Source organism: Dermochelys coriacea, chromosome 1 (genome assembly GCF_009764565.3).
Source record: "Dermochelys coriacea isolate rDerCor1 chromosome 1, rDerCor1.pri.v4, whole genome shotgun sequence".
Classification (NCBI taxonomy): Eukaryota; Metazoa; Chordata; order Testudines; family Dermochelyidae; genus Dermochelys; species Dermochelys coriacea.
This window is the reverse complement of record NC_050068.2, coordinates 281,110,262-281,130,545: the sequence shown is the minus strand read 5'-3', so window position 1 is coordinate 281,130,545 and position 20,284 is coordinate 281,110,262. Positions and strand designations below refer to the sequence as shown.

Genomic DNA, 20,284 nt, shown 5'->3' with positions numbered 1-20,284 from the left:
TTTGGATGACTGGGGTACTAATCAAGTTCTTGTGAGACTAAATGACATGCAAGTGTGGACCTGGGCTACTAAAGCTCTTGCTGCACAAAAACAGAAGCTTACCTAGAGAAAGACCAAAAGCAAAGTGCAGCAGAAGAATGGTGGAAGAGATGCAAAAGAACAGGGGAAAGGGATGAGAAAAGGAAACAATAAAAGAAAATTGGACAGGGGGATGAAGGCAGAGTTATATATGTGGGGGAGAGAAGGAGATTAAAGGTGACGGAATATAGTTTTAGCTGAGAGCCAGGGAATGGCTTAGGGACAGATCATCATGCTGCTGTTTGCGCAACATTAATTTGAGAACAGCAGAGAAACACTTGCTTCCGACCTATTTTGTGTGAGAGAGGTTCTATACTTGGGCACTAACTGGAAGGTTGCAGGACCTGCATCTAATCCAATGTTCCCTTGGAGCCACAGAATAGATTAGCATTGATCTGGAAGAAGACTGATTTTGACCAGAGGAAAATTCCACAGTGTTGGTTCTCTTGTGGGATGGGATAGTAAAGAGTTCAGATGTATGGTAAATACACAGGGTGGCAAAATACAAACAAAACCATGTTCACTAGTTATCCAATTAGTGCTAGGGTTGATGAGTGCGGACAAAATCACACTGTTGTGTAGATCATTTGGAAGTATTTCAGCAGCTAAGGACACACAGGAGTATATTTTTCAACTGTATATTCAGAAGAATTAAGGAACTGCAGCATGAAACCTTTTCAGCTGGAGTAGGTGCTTCAGCTTCACTTCTGCAAATAATTAAGATTTTTGCATGGGGAAGATTAGAATCCAAAGGCACTCTTTGTGCACTTGGGATCTAATCCTGCACCACTGGAGTCAGTGGAAGTTCCACAGTTGACTTCAGCAGCAGCAGGATCAGACCCTTTACAGCATGCAGTATCAAGTCAGAGAGCTCTTTAATATTTCCTTACTCCTTACATTTGCAGACCCATTGACTAAATTTAGAGGCACAGTTTGCACATAACTGAAAATGGACTCTTCATTTACAGTGGCTAGCGCTGAAATGTTGACACACCATTTGAAAGCAAGTAGCTTTACCAAGATATTAGAGGCATTCCCTATAATTAGTAAGTAATATTGTGGGGAAAGCTCATTACCTTAAGACTGTATGGATCAACATTTTAATGGTGACCACTGTATATAGTTTCCTGTCATCAGAAGTCCCACAAAATATGTTAAATTCCACAGTTAAAGGGATCAATGAGGTGAAGCTCAGAATATTACTGAACAGAAAAGTTGGATCCTCCCTTACAAAAGTCTAATGAGAATTTTGTTTTACTTAATATGATAAATGTGAAAGAAATTTCTTATACTGTCTTGATTCAGGCACTTTGAGGAGGTATTCTTGGACTCCCTGTGTTTGAGCGATAGAATTTGTTCTAGTTTATTAATATTAAGTAATTGTGAGGTATTTCCCTCTGAGAAATTGTCTGAAAAAGCAGTTAATTAACTGCTGAGTTCGTCCTGGCCAACTTTAGCAAACTTTTACCCATGGAAGCAAAAATAATTTGAAAATACTGTTTGAGTATATTGGGGATAAAATGCATTGTATTTGTTTGTGTGCTATCAAATGATACTAATGAAAACAAACCTAACATTTCTTTGTAGGACAAGTAGTAGATATCTGTGTTAGTAGATATCTGAGATTTGTTCTATATCATATAAGACTGTTCTTGTACTTATAGTATATTATTAAGTGTTGTTTATTATACTTGTTATGACCTGGATAAATGACCAATGACTCTAGCATTGACATGTATTTAAAATATAAAATTGTGCTTAATAGTTAATGATGAGTTTGAGACACAGTCCCTCTTTGGAGGAAAAGAAAGGTCAAATTCCAGTTACTAATTCATTGTCACAGAGATAATCAGAACTTTGCAAAAAGCATAGAGTTTCATGTCATATAGAACTTAACATCTTCAAATGGTCTTTATATTTATTGTAAAACAAATGTGTCCATAGATTTAGAATTTAAGCAGTGGTCTGTTAATAAATTTATGCACCACTGAACATATAGGGTTGGATCCTCACATGGTGGATATTGTCATATCCATTGAGGCCAGTGGCGCTATCACAGTTTCCACCAATTGGCCTTGCTTGCCAACATTTTCAGAAATGGGTTGCTAAAGTTAAGCTCTTAGGTCCATATTTAGACATCTAAATCAGTGGCCTTATTTTCATAAACCCTGAGTACCTAGCAGCTCCTATCAACTTTAATTCCTAATCTGGAAAACCTTGACCATATTTGCAGTATTTGTTTTTCAGTGTAAGCACAATCGGTTAATGATTTATTCTTGAATCAACACTGCAGGTTTTAGCACACAAAGACAGTGTACTGCTAAATTTAATGTAATATATTTCAGAAGGTAATCATTTTAGCGTCTCGGTTACAAAGAGAGTACTTCCGAGATATCAAGGAGATACATTTTAAAGCAAACAGACAAGTAGATATGAAAAAGGTCTACTCTAATCCACCTGGAAAGAATTGTTGAATTGGCCATGTATGGTGCCAGAAATCTGAAATGTTGCTTAAGCACAAAGGCTTGATCCTGTAGTCATTAGGCCCTAACCTGCAAAGTTCTGCTCACCTCCTGGATTCAACACAGTGCCTTCAGCTCCCTTTGATTTCAATAAAGTGCTCAATATCTCTTGGTAGGCAATAAGCAGCCTGCAAGTTCCAGCCCATAGTGCATGCAGAAGTCCCATTAACTTCACTGGGAATTATTCCACTTGATAGAGCTAAAGGATTGGGCCCTCAAAGTAACTTCTTTTTTTTTTCTTCCAATAAATAGTCATTAAAACCAATAACATTCCACTGACTCTAGGCCCTGATCCTGCTGTAGCGGCCCTGAAGCCAATGAGGCTCTGCATGGTCATTGGGGTCCATGCTAGTAGATCTGATTGCAGTGTCAGAACTTTAGCCTTAGCACTGGTAACTGTTAGACACTGTAATATCCAGTATTCAGATAGATGCATCATTTTTCAGCATGTTCTTTTTCCTTAACATAATTTTAATATGATATTTTGAATAAATGTTGCTATGAAGAGGAAGAATAGTTAAAGTACAGATTAGGGTCCTGATCTTGAAACCCTTACTCATGAGAGTAATTCTTATTCATGCAAGTAGAGCTATCTGCTCCAGCAGAACCAATTGCATGAGTAAAGGTTGCAGGATCAGACCTTTCTTGTGTAAAGGAGGTGAATAAAGAATATATTATCTGTGAAAAAGGTCTTTTCTCCATGGTTTTTACTAATGTTTGTGTGTGGATATTTTAATTTTTATTTCTTCCTTCTATGTCATCCTTATCTATGTTGTGTCTCATGACTGTTCTGGATTGTCACTTGCGGTAGGTTTATTTTGCTATTTGGACACGCCTAATCTAAAGCTTTGATATATTTAGTCTCCTAACAGCTGTGGCTCCTCAGCTAAGATTTATACATAGCTTTGACACATCAAAAGGCTGAACTAAATTGATTTTTTTTGTGGGATAAGAGGTTGTCATTTTCTCCATACTTAAAATATATTAAGTCAAAATGTACTAGAAAGCTCAAGTTTAAAATTGATATGTACAAAAAAGAAATTGACTACTTTTATTTCTTTTTAATATGCATTTTCACTGTATCAAATCTAGACTAAAACAAAAAAATATTCAAAAACACCAAAACAATGGTCTCTTTCTACTGGTGCTAAAATAATCAGTATCTCATGCTATTGCTTTATTTTCATTATTTTATAGTCTTAATACAGTGAGTACACTTCAAGCTGTCAGCCAAAGTCTACTCCACGCCAGATTGATTTCAGTGGTGTAATTCCAGAAGTACACTGGTGAACCTGGATGCAGACTGAGTCCAGCGTTTTTTAAAGATATCCCTTTCACAGTTTTCTGTGCTGCAGTTTATCAGTTTCTACCTATTTTCCAGTCTCTACCAATCTCCCATAATTTTCTCCTGCAGTTTTTTTTTAGCTGTAGAAAAACATCCAGCTCTAGAGACACTATAATAGCTGCTGATTTAATGGGTCTGAATTTAATGCATTGGTACAGCAAATTTCTTGCTTACACTCAGCCTTTGGGAAAGGAATAGACTTAATCACTTCTGTGATGAACAGTGGCACTGAAAAATTATCAAAAATTCAGCCCTGTTTCTTGGACAATAATTGCTGTGATGTTCTGCACCTTTTATTGGGTCACAGAGCATTTGTGGAGAAGGAGATTTAATATCTCAGACATTTCTAATTGCATCAGGCTGAAACACTGCTATTTGTGAGAGATTTTTATCTTGGGAGGAGTTTGTGTATTAGCTAAAGCAGGAGATTAGAAATCAGGCTGTATGGATTCCATCCCCAGTCCTGCCATTGACTCCCTGTGTGACCATGGGTAAATCGCTTAAGAACATAAGAATGGCCATACTTTGTCAGGCCAATGGTTCATCTTGCCCAGTATCCTGTCTTTCGACAGTGGACAGTGCTAGATGCTTCAGAGGGAATGATGGACCTATCCTAAATGAACTTATATAATTTTTTAACCCAGTTATATTTTTAGCCTTCACAACGTCCATTGGCAATGAATTCCACAGTTGATAGTGCATTTTATGAGATACTTCCTTATGTAGGTGTTAAACCTGCTGCCGATTAATTTCATTAGGTGATCGTTAGTTCTTGTGTTACTTGAAGGGGTAAATAACCCTTCCCTATTCACTTTCTCCACAAACCATCCACGATTTTATTGACCTCTGTTGTCTCTCCGCTTCATTATCTCTTTTCAAAGCTGAACAATCCCCATCTTTCATGGCTTTTTGTATGGAATTCATTCCATAACCTGGATCATTTTTCTTTCTCTTATCTGTACCTTTTCCAATTCTAGTATACTCTTTAGGGATGGGGCAACCAGAACTGCATACAGTATTCAAGGTGTGGGCATATCACAAATGTATATAGTGTGTGATACAGCATGGCCAGAGGGCAGCAGAAGAGTGTTAGAAGGGAGCCTTGCTCCCTGTAGAGGGAAGAAAGTTTGCTATAGATTAATTAAAGCACCTGAAGCCAATTAGAGCACCTAAAGCCAGTCACCTAATAACCCCCCCACCCCTGCTTCACTCAGACAAGGAAAGGAGTTGAAGCAGAGTGGATTGGTGTTGGAGCAGAGAGCAGTTTGGAGGGAAGCGGAGGAGAGTTTGGAGAAGTGCTGTGATGGACTAAGAAGACCAAGACCCTAGGTAAAGAGACACCTGGTTTGTGCAGAGGGAGGGCAGGAAGTTCCACAATTTGAAGGGCAGGAGAGGGAAGTAGTCCAGGGGAAGGAACCACTAGTTCAAGCAGCTTACTGCTATCCCTAGGGCCCCTGGGATGGGACCTGGAGGAGAGGGTGGGCCCGGGTCCCTCCCGCTTCACTCCCCTTCTCTAGGTCACTATTGGGGCAGTTAATACCCCAGTTCAGGGGTGAGAAATGGTGCCCTGAACCCTCCCCAAGAAGAGAAAGTGTGAGACCCATCACAGTAGTGCTAGCAATTTGCCACAATTATGATATTTTCTATCTTATCTATCCCTTTCTGAATGATTCCTGTTGGCTTTTTTAACTGTTGCTGCACATTTAGCAGATATTTTCAGAGAACTATCCACAGTGACTCCAAGATCTTTCTTGAATGGTAACAGCTAATTTAGAACCCACCACTTTGTATGTATAGTTAGGATTATGTTTTCCAATGTGCATTACTTTGCACTTACCAACCTTGAATTTCATCTTCCATTTTGTCACCCAGTTTGTGAAATCCCTTTGTAATTCTTTGCAGTCAGCTTTGGACTTAATTATCTTGAGTAATTTAGTATCATCAGCTAACTTTGTCATGTCACTGTTTAACCCCTTTTCCAGATCATTTATGAATAGGTTGAACAGAACAAGTCCCAGTACAGATCCTTGAGGGACTCCACTATTTACCTCTTTCCATTGTGAAAACTGATCATTTATTCCTGCCCTTTGTTTCCTATCTTTTAATCAGTAATTCATGAGAGGATCTTCCCTCTTATCCTATGACTGTTTACTATACTTAAGAATCTTTAGTGTGGGACATTGTCAAAGGCTTTCGGAAAGTCCAAGAATACTATATCAACTGGATCGCCCTTGTCCACATGCCTGTTGACACACTCAAAGAATTCTGATAGATTGATGAGAGATGATTTTCCTTTACAAAAGCTGTATTGACTCTTTCCCAACATATCTTTTTCATCTATACACCTGATAATTCTATACTATACTTGGCTATAATTTCAGCCAATTTTCCTGGTACTGAATTTAGCCTTACTGGCCGGCAATCACCAGGATCCCCTCTGGAGCCTTTTTCAAAAGTTGGCATTATATTAACTACCGTCCAGTCATTTGATACAGAGACTGATTTAAGCAATAAGTTACATACCACAATTAGTAATGCTGCAATTTTATATTTGAGTTCCTTCAGAACTCTTGGGTGAATACCATCTAATCCTGGAGATTTATTACTATTTAATTTATTAATTTGTTCCAAAACCTCATCTACTGATACCTCTGTCTGGGACAGTTTCTCAGCTTTATCACCTAAAATGAATGGCTCAGGTGTAGGAATCTTCCTCACATCCTCTGCAGTAAAGACTGATGCAAATAATTCATTTAACAAATTCTCTGCGATAGCCTTGTCTTCCTCGAGTGCTCCTTTAGCAGCTTGATTGTCCATTGGCCCCAGTGATTGCTTGGCAGGCTTCTGATGTACTTAAAATGTAACTGCTGTTTAGTTTTTGTGTCTTTTTCTAGTTGCCCTTCAAATTCTTTCTTGGCCTGCCTAATTATATTTTTACAGTTTACTTGCCAGAGTTTATCTTCCTTTCTATTTTCCTCAGTAGGATTTGACTTCCAATTTTTAAAGGCTGTCTTTTGCCTCTAACCACCTCTTTTATTCTTTTGTTTAGCCATGGTGGGACCTTTTTGGTCGTCTTACTGTTTTGTTTTGTTTTTATTTGGGATGTACATTTAGTTTGAGCCTTTATTATGGAGTTTTTAAATAGTTGCCTTGCAGCTTTCAGGCATTTCACTCTTCTGACTGTTCCTTTTAATTTCTGTTTGACTAGCTTCCTTGTTTTTGTGTAGTTCCCCTTTTTGAAGTTAAATGCTGCCGTGGTGGGTTTCTTTGGCATTTTCCCCTTTACAAGGATGTTAAATGTAATTACTTAATGGTCTGTATTACCAAGATGTTCAGCTATATTCACCTCTTGGAACAGATGGTGTGCTCCACTTAAGACTAAATCAAGAATTGCCTTTCTCCTTGTGGGTTCCAGGACAAGCAGCTCTGAGTAGTCATAAATGGTATTTAGAAATTTGATCTCGGTATCCCATCTTGAGGTGACATGTGCCCAGTCAATATCAAGATAGTTGAAATCCCCCATTATTATTAAATTTTCTGTCTTTGTAGCCTCTCTAATCTCCCTAAGCATTTCACAATCACTGTCCCCATTCTGGTCAGGTGGTTAGTAATATATTCCTACTGCTATATTCTTATTATTCAAACATGGAATTACTAAAGATACTATAGTACTGTTTGATTCACTTAAGATTTTTTTCCTATATTTGACTCTGTTTTCTTTCACATATAATGTGCTGACCCCCACAATGACATCTACTCTGTCATTCCTATATATTTTGTAGCATGTTATTACAATGTTCCATTAATTATCATCATTCCAGGAAGTTTCTTTGATGCCTGTTATATCAGTGTCCTCCTTTAATACCAGGCCCTCAAGTCCACACAACTTAGTATTTAGCCTTCTTGTGTTTATATACAAGCACTTATAAAATTTGTCAATATTTACTTGTCTGCCTTCCTGTGATGTAATTGAAAGGAGCTCTCTTTCATTTGACTGGTTCTCTTCGGTTCTTACCTGTATTTTATCTACTTCTATCCTCTCCTCTTTACTATAATATAAAGTATCCCCTCTCCGATGGGATGTATCTGTCTGAACCATGTGCTACACTGCAATTGTTGGCTTTCCCCCAGCCCTTAGTTTAAAAATTCCTGTATGACCTTTTTAATTTTATATGCCAGCAATCTGGTTCCATATTGGTTTAGGAGGAGTCCATCCTTCCTGTATAGGCTCCTCCTTTCCCAAATGTTCCCCAATTCCTAATAAACCTCTAATAAATCTCATCCCTCCCCACTCTGACCACCATCATCTCATTCATGCATTGAGACCCTGCTGTTTTGACCATCTAACTGGCACTGTACATGGAATTGGAAGCATGTCAAAGAACGCTACCATGTTTAATTAATGTTTAACAGCTAGGAGATATTTACTCCATTAAACTCTTTAAATTATACAATGGTACCATCACTTCACCACCCTTCAGTATGTAACTGATTAGTTAAACTAACTCCATATTCTTATGGGCTATAAAACTCTTTGTCCGCATGGAAACAAAATATGCTGAAGGAACGAGCTTTTTAATACTAGATGCCTTCATCAATCTAGGAAACAGTGCAAAATAATGTACATTAACCCACAAAAAAAGCAAGCATCAAATCCCAGTCCCAATGGGGAGTCACAAAACTCCCATTGACTTCATTAGAGCCAGGATTTCACCCGAGGGCCAATAGTGCCCAGCAAAAAAGTCAACTGTCAGGCAAGTGGATTTCTGGAACAAAGGCTCTCCAGCTGACACTAGCCTTCTCTTCTGTGATCCCTTTTCCAAACTGGACTCCTCTGAGTAAAGTTTCTTTATCTGGTAATGATCTGCTTCCCTGCTATGGGGTAGGCCATTTCCCATTCTGTGGTATAGACTGTTTCCGTCTTTAATGTCTTCTGATCAGCACGTGACCTCTCTAACTTACTGGTCCACGCTAATTCAAACTAATGCAGACTTCTAGAATGCCCTTATTCAAAGTCTTTTACATTTTTACTAGTAAAATTCATTTAATTTTTTAGGAAGTTCTTTTACAGTTACAATGATTTTAAGTTATAATTTATACTCTAATATAAAATTATCTTAGATCTCTTACTTTCTGAGGTAAAGCAGTTGTATACTACTTTCAGTTATAATACCTTGTTTTCATTTACTCAGTAGACCAACCTCTGAGCTCCTTATTCAAGACCAGATTCTACTCAGCCCTTAATGAGTGCACCATAGTGGTTGGGGAGCGTGCGAGGAGCCTTTCCCATTGCATAGTCCTCGCAAAGGATAGGCAGAATTGCAGCCTCTTCGCTCTTTGTGCCCATGCTCATTACTCCCTTGGGGTGCTCTGTGCCCCAAAAGGGAAGGGAGAAAGTCAGCCCATGTCTCTTTCCTTCCCCCACACGACAAACTAGCCAGTAGGGCTGGCCAGGCAGAGGAGGGAGAGGAGTAAGCTTCACACCTAGAGGGGTATAGTAGCAGTCCCCAGGTTCTTCCTGAACACAGGTTCAGGTAGCTGTTCCCTGAAGCAGAATGCTTCCTAGTGCTCCTGAAAGATGCAGCTCCCCATCACCTCTTAGTTGTATGGGCTGTCCCTAAATGGTACAGTCAAGCTTTCAGTTGTTATACAGGAAAAGCACTCCGATACTACGGTGCTGAGTGTTATAGCAAATCCACAGAGAGAAAACTCAAGCAAAAGTATCTGACCAGTAACTCTCTAAAATGTTCCCTTTTTAGGCTGAAATTTTTCATGTTTGGTCTCTGCCCAAAAATGATTTTTTCTGGACCATATTTGAGTTATGGAACAGTGGAAAAGGCATTCTTTTCCCATTCTAAACATTTCTGTGCACACTTTTTTTTTAACCAAAGCCACACCAAAAAAGGTTGAAGTTTGACATTTGCCAACATCCTATTGGTATGTTTGGACAAGGGGAATTTAAAAAAATAGCTGTTGAGATAGGACTTCTGATCATGTTTAGGGACAGCAAGACATTTGCAGTCCATAATAATGTTATTGAACCTACAAAATTATGACCAATACAACAGATGCTATTATTATTAAGAACATAAGAATGGCCATACTGGGTCAGACCAAAGTTCATCTAGCCTGCATCCTGTTTTCCAACAGTGGCCAATGCCAGGTGCCCCAGAGGGAATGAACAGAACAGGTAATCATCAAGTGATCCATCCTCTGTCATTCATTTCCAGCTTCTGGCAAACAAAGGCTAGGGACACCATCCCTGACCATCCTGGCTAATAGCCAATGATTGACCTATCCTCCATGAATTTATCTAGTTCTTTTTTGAACCCTGTTATAGTTTTGGTCTTCACAACATCCTCTGGCAAAGAGTTCCACAGGTTGACTGTGCATTGTGTGAAGAAATACATATTTTATGCAACTAGATGGCGATCTTTATCATATCTTTATCATTATATTTATGCACACAGATGTACATATTATTCTTTATAAACAACTCTTGTAACAGGTGGTATTGCCTAACTCTTTAGTAGAGTTTATTGAAACCCCATTCCCTTTTGGATATTATTATAGTTCTCTCTGCCCAGCCTGACCAGTTCAGTGTCTGCTGCTGGGGCAGTCTGTATGAGTCAGATTATATACATCTAATTGAAACATACATAGTAAAATCCTCCCTATGGGCCTGATCCAAAGTCTCTGGAAGTCAGTGGAAAGATCACCATTGACTTAAATGGGCTTTGGATCATCCTATCTGCCTTAGAGGAACAGATGGTACAAAAGTACAGGTGTAGAGTGGAGGGGAAATTCAGAGAGGCCTCAGCTTTGGGGTCTTGTCTCAAGTCAAGCTCTGACAGACCAAGGCTGGAAGTGAATTCCACATTCAAGGGCCCTTCACTCTGGCCCTATGTATTCTAGACAATATTAAGAAAAAATCCCCACTGGGGCAGCTGAACCACTTGGAATATAAATGCAAAGGCCTTCATTGATGCATTATTAATACAACACAGTTAAAATCTCAAAAATCAGGAAATCCAAAAATTAATATTGAGATCAGCTTTAAACACAAGCATAGCAAATGCTCTCTATGGTAGTTCCACACTGCAGTCCAATCGCTATCTCAAGCAATTGTGCCAAAGAGGAAGACAACTCATTGCCTGATTTTAGCCTTTATAGCAACCTGGGGCCTCACATTTCATAAGGCTGGCTATGCTTATGTTAATCGCACTTTAAAATGCATACAGTCCAAATTGGATATAGTGACCTATTGTGGTTATAATGATTAATTTAGATTATCATATTCAATTTCAGCACACTGATACTGGCTGCAGATAAAGGGGTTGCTTGTGGGGACAAGCATAACAGTGCCATATCTCCCACGCCTATTAGAATGTCTTCCAGCTTCCAGTCCATGTTCAGATTGTACCAAAGGTGGCAATATGGCCACAAACAATACCCAAACGAGCCAGTGAGAGCTAATGAAATGCTTCAAAAGCCTTGTCTAAACTCACAACACTCCTCAAAACCAAAACATTTTGAGTAACTGGCTATCTATTTAAAATCTGGATAACAAGGGAGAAAGTGATGTCAAAACATCCCGTGCTGGACACAGCTCATTACATGCGTCGGTATGGCCCACTGCTGATGCAGGACAACAGTCTTGCAGCAGTAATGGATAAAGTAGATTTCACAGTAACCAAAGCCTGGCTCAGCCACTGGAAACTGTGACACAAAATGGGTTTTTAATGAATTCATGGAGAGAAAGCAGATGCTGGAAGAATGAGACTTGCCTCTCCTTCTGAGGACTCTGATAAGCGGATGTACTTACAATAGCGAGGAGACCAGGCTATTTGTTTGGTGGATGATGGGAAATCAGCCAGTAACTTTTAAAGGTCCTCCTGTCCCTATGGAATAAAAGATCGGGGGGGGTCACAGCTATGTTGTTCTTGAATGTGTGTGGAACTGATAAGATATGTACTCACATTGTGGGGATTTCAGCAGTTTCTCATTGTTTTCTTTTGGATTTTCAATCCACCTGTGGAGGTTAGAAAAAACAAGCCTGAATGATTGCACTTGAGTTTGGCTTAAAATAAAAGACAGAGATGGAGCTTGGCCATCAAATTTGGGAAAAGGAGGGGAATTGCCCTTGTGACAAACTTTATTGTTGGACAAAGCACAGAATTTTCTCTTTATAATAGGAATATTGTTTTCCTGCCTGCACACTCAACAGTCCTGAGGCCAAGGCAGCATACAGGCATTAAAAATAACCCCATTTTTCACCCTATGAACAAAAAGGTTGGCTGATGGGATAGTATATGGTGGAATTCAGACTGCAATGAATGTTGCTTGGCAGGTAGACTTACAGACTGTACTCTACATGATTTTATTTTGTTTTCACTACGAGGGTGTTTTCATGGTTGCTATTAACTGTTTCTTGAAGCATGAATTCATGGTCCACTTAGTGGGTGGAAACAATCCTGAGGACACTATTGATGAAAATATCCCTCTACAAATGACACTGGAACAGTTTAGCCTATTTGGAGCCCTAGCTAGGTCATAGTGAAATTAGTGAGGAGCTAGCAAATGCAATGCTGTAAGATAACAGAGACCAGATGCATAAGAGGCTGGAGACGTCTTCATGGATCTTTGCATGGAGATCCCTCATACATGATTCCTCTACCTTTCTATGTAGAAGAGGGAGGAGGACCACCCCTGCTGCAGTATTTTCCCATTTTGTGACTCTCGTGGCTCAGCTCTGTGTTGATAGAGATTCAGGAAGTTGAGGCGGATCAGAGGACCTACTATGCTCAGTCCCTTGTAGACCTTCAGAGTTTCCATGTGAAATTCTGGGAGTGAGTAAACAGAGCCTGGGGCTGTTTTTAGTCCTTTATGGTCCCCTTTGTAGCTGATGCTGAGAAGTTACAGGGTAACCCAATCGATGGGAGCTTGGCCCTGATGGGGGCTATGCTGTGAGGGAGGGAAGGACAGGAGAACCAGCAGAAGAACAGCTGTCCCTGCAGGATGGCTCCTGTCTGCACATGAAAAAGGCCTGTTGGGGAGCAAGGCCTCCATGAGGAAAAATTCAAGAAACACTCTTCGTTGAACCCTATAGAATTCTGACTCCTCCCAAGGTTTTTCTAGCACTGAGGGAATCGAGAAGAGACGAGACTACTGAAAATGAGGAAGGATCTTTGTTTATAGCGATGCACAAGGAAATAGACATGTACAAATACACTGGGCTATGGAAATGAGGAAAGAATACGCACGTTGTGACTGTCACTCACTTTCTGACTTGAATTGCTCTAATGTAGTTTTCTGGAAGGCACTTAAACAGTAGAAGAGCTTTAAAAGAGTTAACTAAAACATGGCACAGAAAGGGAAATCAGAGTGGCATATGTTAATTGATTTCTGCACCACTGTCTAGAACTAGTTACAATGGCCATTCAAATATGGATCAAATAACACATTTATCAACAATCCTTATAATCATCAGAGTGCCATAAAACATACAAGATATATATCATGGGTGAGTTATGTTGTGGCTGCAACCTTAACTTTTGCATTTCCTAACTTTTTGTGACATGAATGTGAAACCTTTCACCTTTATGTTGCACTAACAGAGGAATTTTTTGCATTGTTCTGCATGTTTACATAGATATGCACACACAAATCATGTTTGTTTACATGTTTACATATATATGCACACACATATATATGCATCACATGAGAAACTTCTGTGCCAACTTCTTTTGACCCAGATTCTATTAAAATACCAACTTTTGATTTAAAAGCAAATTCCTTCCTTAAAGATAAAAATTATTGTATGCAGCTTGCTATGGTAACGTCCTGTCCCTCCTCTTCTCCTGACCTTGGTAAAATCAACGCACTTGATCCTATTCTCAAAGTCTCCTGAATTTCTGGTCCAAGGTCAGAAAGAATGATCTCGCTACTTGATAGAGACAAGTAATATGGTACCTTTTTCTTTATCTTCTACCAAACAGTTACCTTCCAAATGCCTTCTACAATGCATGTGGAAAGGATTCCAATAATTCACTGGGGTCTGTGTGCACTTAGCACTGTGCAAGAAATCCACCACTATTATAACTTCCTGTGTTCCCTGTTTTTTATTTTATTTTTTTGTGTTTTAAGATTTGTTTCTTTGTGAGATCTCTGTAGCTCTGGCATCTGTGTAGAATATTTTTTCTTCCCTAGAGAGAACAAATTACTTGCATGTAACTCTCTTGTTCTCTGCAGGCAGTATCCTAGATTATAGAGACCTATTCTCACTGACCATGTCTCAATTAATCAGTAGATGGCTAACATCACTAAAAATCAGAGAGGTCTTCTCTCCACTCCCCAAAAGCATTTGGCCTCTTTCTCTCTTCCCCCCCCCCCCCACCCTCCAAGAAATGGCAGCAAGGATGCCCTTGCCTTCAAGAAAGGAAAGGACAGCAACAAGGGGTCTCCTCCTCCTCACCCCAGCAGCTAGGGTATATCAGCCTGGATGAATATGTTGGACTTGTTTAATTCTTCTCCTGCCACAGAGTCCTCTGCTGGGGTGATGTTGACAAGGCTCCTCAGAGCAGTGGGTCATGGTGTGAACACACAGTTAACACACAGTTCACCCCTCTCAGAGCTATTATTCCTGGCAGTCTACAGACTGTCACATGTCACGATTACACATGGTTGAACCCTAAAATTCTTCTTCACAACTGAGAGGCCTCAAAATTTGCTGCTTTTTTTTTTATAATGAGAATGGAGATTCTGATGTAATCACATGATGACTCCAAAAACTGGGGCCCAAGACATGGGCCTTAATCTGGCCCTGCTCCAATGCTATCTTTTGGTACCTGGCAGATCGTTTTTGCAGTGCCATCTTTGCCAGCACTTAAAAGATTGCCATTCAGCCACAGCAAAGGAGCTTCAGTAGATACCAGCAGTTCAGGGATTAAGAAATGTAAAAGTTACTCACATTTTAGATCAGTTTAACACAGCCAAAATGAAATATTTGCATTAGAAAAATATTCCACCATCTCTCTTTCAGATTTACTGACTTGACTTCATAAGAGATTTTGATCCATTTTTAACCTCCCTCCCCCCGCCCCCGTTAAAATACACAGTAATTTATATTCTGACTAAGAAAGCTCAAATCATTAATCGACATCCGTCATTCACTAATAGAATTAGTATCTGTAATATCTGGACCAGATCCTCATCTTACATAAATTGATGTTACTTCATTAACTTCAGTGAAAGTATGCTGATTTACACAAGCTGAGGATCTAGACCATTAGCATCAGATTACAAAAGTTTATTTTACTATTTGACAATTCTGAATCTGACCTCTAGTTTGCAAGTGATTCTTGATGAATGAATGTTTCTGCTTCAGTGTTCCTATTCGAATCACTGTTGCTCGGCTCCTACTCTCTTTACAACTGACTAGGGAGGTTGATGCTTTTGCAGAGAACTTAAGTTGGCAAAGTTGTAATGCATGAGTGTTTCTGAGGACTGGTGTGATGTCACACAGTCCCCAGATCACAGCTCCAGAAAAAAACAAAAAGATTGAGCCAGGTTGCTGAGAGGGACAGTCTTTCAGTAATGCTGCCTAACCTCATTCAGCTCTACTTTCCCATCAATGACTCCCCCCCTACACCACTCAGCTTCCTGTCTGCCAGCTGGCGGATTGGTTCTCGCTCCCAAACAATCTGGCTCTGGCCAGCACCCCCCCACACAAACACATTCCAGAAGTGGCCAGTGAGGGGGCTGTGGATGGCATAACGGTGGAGCCCCCTTGCACTCCCATGACAGAGGGGCGGCTGGGCTAAATGTAAGTGACGTTGTGACCCAGCGCATGAGCTTCTGCTCCTGGTCCTGGACTCTTCTCCATGAGGTTTCATGAAGTAAGCATGAATATGTGAAACAGAGTTCAAGGCATGAGTGTCACAACTCAGGTGTGATATGAGTGGTCTGGCTTTTGCAGCCAATATTTCTTTGGCAACCAGTGCCAACTGTAGGTATAGCCTTTGTTACCTTCTTTGTACCTGAATCTCAAGTATATACATCCCCCTGAAATCTGTTTCTTTACAAATAATGTTGATTAGTTCTAACCATCTGATGGCATGACGGGAAAAACAAAAACAAGTAAGTGGTTCTCTCATTGTCCTGTACTCTCTGCATTTTATTAAAAATGAGTAATATGAGCCCTTTTGAAAATAATCAGTACTTTATATTGAACACCACTTCCATGCTGATAAAATTTGCAAATATAACACTATATATTCATATAATCTACCAGAGCAAACATGCCAACTATCCCTAGGTAAAAAGAACAGTCTCTGATTTTTAGCAAAACATTTAGCATTTTACCCTCCAGAAATTTTAATCCAATATTTTAAAGGAGTTGAAAGGTACAACCCTATTTTTTCTTCCCACTAGTCCCTCTTTCTAAAGTTCAAGTGCTGGCATATATCCTATATATGCAGTAAAGAGATTATAACTAACAAAAACAAGGATAGTTGGAACAGGTCCTCACTATTTGACTTTCCAACCTAAAGCATTTAGGATTTTCAATAATGAGGGACATTGGGATATAAGGGCCCAATCTTCTTCACATCAAAGTAAAAAACTAAACTCCCATTCGCTTCAATGGAAGTAAGATCAATGTATATTGTCTTCTCCACAATCGCTGGCTTTTGGCGCGTTATAGAAATTTCAGAAGCTTTTCGAGCACTCCCTAAAAGGTACATGCAAGAGTATAAATCTATGATGAATGCAATTTTCTCATATCAATTCCAGGTAAGTATTCAGTGTTTAATTCTTTGCCTTTGTGCTCTTGATATTATTTTCATGCTTAGGAGGAAATTTGAATAATTTCATTTTAATATTTGGCTCATTACCCTGAGCCCCATCATTTAGTTCTCCCTCAGGTAAAAGTTTGCAAGATGGGGCACTTTTAATATGTTTTAATAATTGTATGTATTCCTTTGCAACAAGAATACTTCTGCTTTCTGGTACAGCACAAACGGATGTTTTCAAATTGTATTTTTCTCTTGTGTGGCATCTAAGATTGCTGTTTTATGTAATAGACAAAATTATATTTCTCTCTAACTTTATTATAATCAGTGCACCTGTAAATCAGTTTGGTTCAGCCTAGCTTTGCATAAAGAATGAATAAAAGGACAATGGGACTAGTGCGGTGGCCTTTTCTATGAACGTGCATTTGCTAGTAGCATGGTGATACCTTTTTGCTTCCATATTCATCCTAAATAACAACCTGTCAAATGTAGGAAGAACTCACCACAATACTCTTTTTACCAGCCATAATCCTACAGAAACACGTGGCTCTGTTGCAAATAATTCACAGCAAGCAAAGCTAGATTTGACATTGCTGAGATCTCTTTAAGAGGAATGAATGTGACTTTGCCTACTAAATAGCATGTTTGTCCATATTTGGCCTCTTTAAGAGGCAATTGGATTAGAACAGACTTTTTAAAATATTAAGTTGACATTGACTTTCTGTTTTCAGACTTTGTAACAGTTCTTGCTGGCCATGTCCCAAGAAGCTTTCTTCCTATTTCCATTGCTTCCCTGCTGCTTGCTGATTTAAAAAAAAGTTTTCTTGCGCAACTTGAATACTATAAATATATGTAAACAGCATATATGGATTTGTGACATCATGCTTGCTTTTAATGGCTTTACAATAGATTTTGAGGACAGAGTATCTATTTTAGGTTAGTGTGAAGAAACTAGTTATTTATTATTGTTTTGTTTTTTCTTTGCAGGCTCTTAAGGATGATGATGCTGAGACTGGGCTGACTGATGGGGAAGATAAAGAAGAACCCAAAGAAGAGGAAAAACTAGGGAAAATCCAATATTCTTTGGATTATGACTTCCAGAACAATCAGGTGTGGAACAAACAACCAGTGATACATTGCTGTGCGGGTGAAAGGAGACTGCAAAAATACAGATATGCAGGGTAGATACTTAGCATTCTAGCTTGCATTGAAGAAAATTTAGAAAGCAAGCCTGAAGCTTTATGAAACAATTCCTTCTCCATTTATGTTTAATACATGTTAAGGGCACACTGCATTTCTAATCAAACTTTATGCCAAAGTTTTTTCTAATTATTATTATTTATTATTTTATTTATCATTTGTTAACTATTTGTATTACAGTATCACCTACAAACTCCAACCAAGATTGGGCCCCATTGTGCTAGGCAGTCTATGAATGCATTGTAAGACAGTCATTGCCCTAAGGAGTTTATAATCTAAACAGACAAGACAAACGAAGTGTGGGGTGGGGGAAATGGAGGCACAGAGAGGCTCAGTGACTCATCAGTGACTCATCCAAAGTCTCACAGCAGGTCAATGGTACAGTGGAGAATAATCTCCTGACCTCCAGTCAAATGGTCTATACATTGGGCCTTGCTGTCTCTCTAATTAATTAGAATTCCAGGCTCTCTTATCTAGTTCTGTTGGGTTTAGCAGAGATGTACAGCCTGCTAATCAATCCTCAGTCTGTCAGTGAAGTCCAAATAAAAGGGCTCTGCCCTTAAGAACTCTGCAGGGAGTTGGATAGAAAAAAATCTCCTACCTCCACTCATACCACCACCTGAAATATGGAGGCTGGAAATTGATACAATCGAGGTTTGGCTGCTTCTCCAGACTATGAACGGGAATAGCAGCCATGACCCAATGCAGACCACCATAAACATGGAATTTCAGGGGCGTGGATCTGTTTTGTATGGACCTGCTTCTCATGTCTTTCACCACTCCCTGAGCTTGCCTACATTCCTCTGCTCTGCCAGGCATGGAGTGCAAAGCTTCCTTGTTTGGTATCTGCACTCTTCAGTCTCCACAATTTTCATGTTCATATTCACAAGTACGCACTCACTTTGAAAAGACTATTTCATTTATTTGGGACAGAAAACTCCAAAGAATATTTTTTTCCAAGTTGTTGTCTTTGGGTGAACTTTCCATTTGAGAAATCAGATCAAAGGTTTGTTGTCTTTAAGGCTTTTAGTCAGAATAAAAAATTGTTCTCTATTTAGGGAAAGAAATGAATATTGACTGAAATTCCTTTAAATTTCTTCATCTAAACTAACTTCCATATGTTTGCAATTTGTTTCCACTAACATTCATTCAGATTCTTTATCTAATGCTCTTCTTGGCATAAAATATATTTGTTTCAGGAGTGGAGGGGGGAGTATAGGCAGAAATTAAGAAATTCCCTATATCTACAGGAGGGCATTGCATAAGGCTATGTCCCAGCACTATCAACGATATTCACCAAAACATTTTAACTACTAACTGCCACTGCTTCTGCTTTTCAAAGCAAGAGGCAACAAGAATTCTGAAGTCTTTCTAGAGCCTATGGATGAAGGAACTTTTTCCTCAACTCCCCAAGCAAACACTGTAGTAAGAATTCTCTGCCCTATAGTCCTTTACCTGGCCTGTCTTCATCACTTGAAATCCATAGGAAACTTTAGAATCTTCAAAGGGCAGACGATCTAAGGAAGGGAAAAAAAAGAATAGCTGAAAATCTTTTGTGATAAATAGATCTGAGATCCCATAGAAGATGAAAATAAACTTTCTTTGTGAATTTTATTAAGGAACTGCCACATTGAGTTTGAGAACTAAATTTTCCAAAAACAAAACAGAATCTGATTAAAAACCATTTATTTCTTTTCCTCACACCACATTTTGATAGTGTGCCATGTTTAATTAAAGTGCAAAATTGTATTTTTGTGGGTTCCTATTTTATTCTGCTGCCCTAACTCTAAAATTAAATTTCCCTTCTGAGCTCTGGTACTTCTTTGGATGTTAGTGGTGTGATGGTGCAACAAAGTTGCCTGGAGCTGGAAACTGGAACCCCAATTACCATTTGGTGTATTCAGCTGGGTTAAAAATGGGAACAAGCTGACCAAAATATTCTCTCAGGCATGATGTTTGAGTTTTAGAGCGCAAGCTTTTAAAATGGAAGAGAATTCCTTTTCCACTCTGTTAACTGTCATAGGTTCATTTTTCACTCTTTTATGTGAAAGATTTGAGGTAGATTCTGAGCCTGTCCATATATTTATAAACTATTATGCATCTAGAATAGCAATGAGAGAGAGAAGGAAAAGTGCTGAGTAGAGGTAACGGAAAAATACTTCATGGAGCTTAAGAAGTTGGGAAAGCACATTGTGAATTTAAAATAGGCAAAAATAAATCCCACTTTGAAGAATCTGGGAGAATACAGTTACTTTCCCAGGTGAGAATGTAGTTGTTCCAATTGCTTGAGCTCCTATTTCTAATTTTTAAATAACTGATATATGAGAACAAAGAATGTCTTGTGGTAA

At 39.1% G+C, this 20,284-nt stretch overlaps 1 protein-coding gene across 7 annotated transcripts in view; it reads left to right on the top strand.

Moving 5' to 3' along the window:
• Window positions 1-20,284, top strand: part of SYT1 (synaptotagmin 1) — a 531,232-nt gene that overhangs the window by 390,523 nt on the left and 120,425 nt on the right. For 5 of the 7 annotated variants that reach the window (XM_038386677.1, XM_038386675.1, XM_038386678.1 and 2 more), the window contains one exon: window positions 17,724-17,846. In XM_038386677.1, the coding sequence (XP_038242605.1) occupies window positions 17,724-17,846 (123 nt within the window). The remainder of the gene's footprint in view (window positions 1-17,723; window positions 17,847-20,284) is intronic. The other 2 variants (XM_038386681.2, XM_038386683.2) reach the window with 1 other exon arrangement.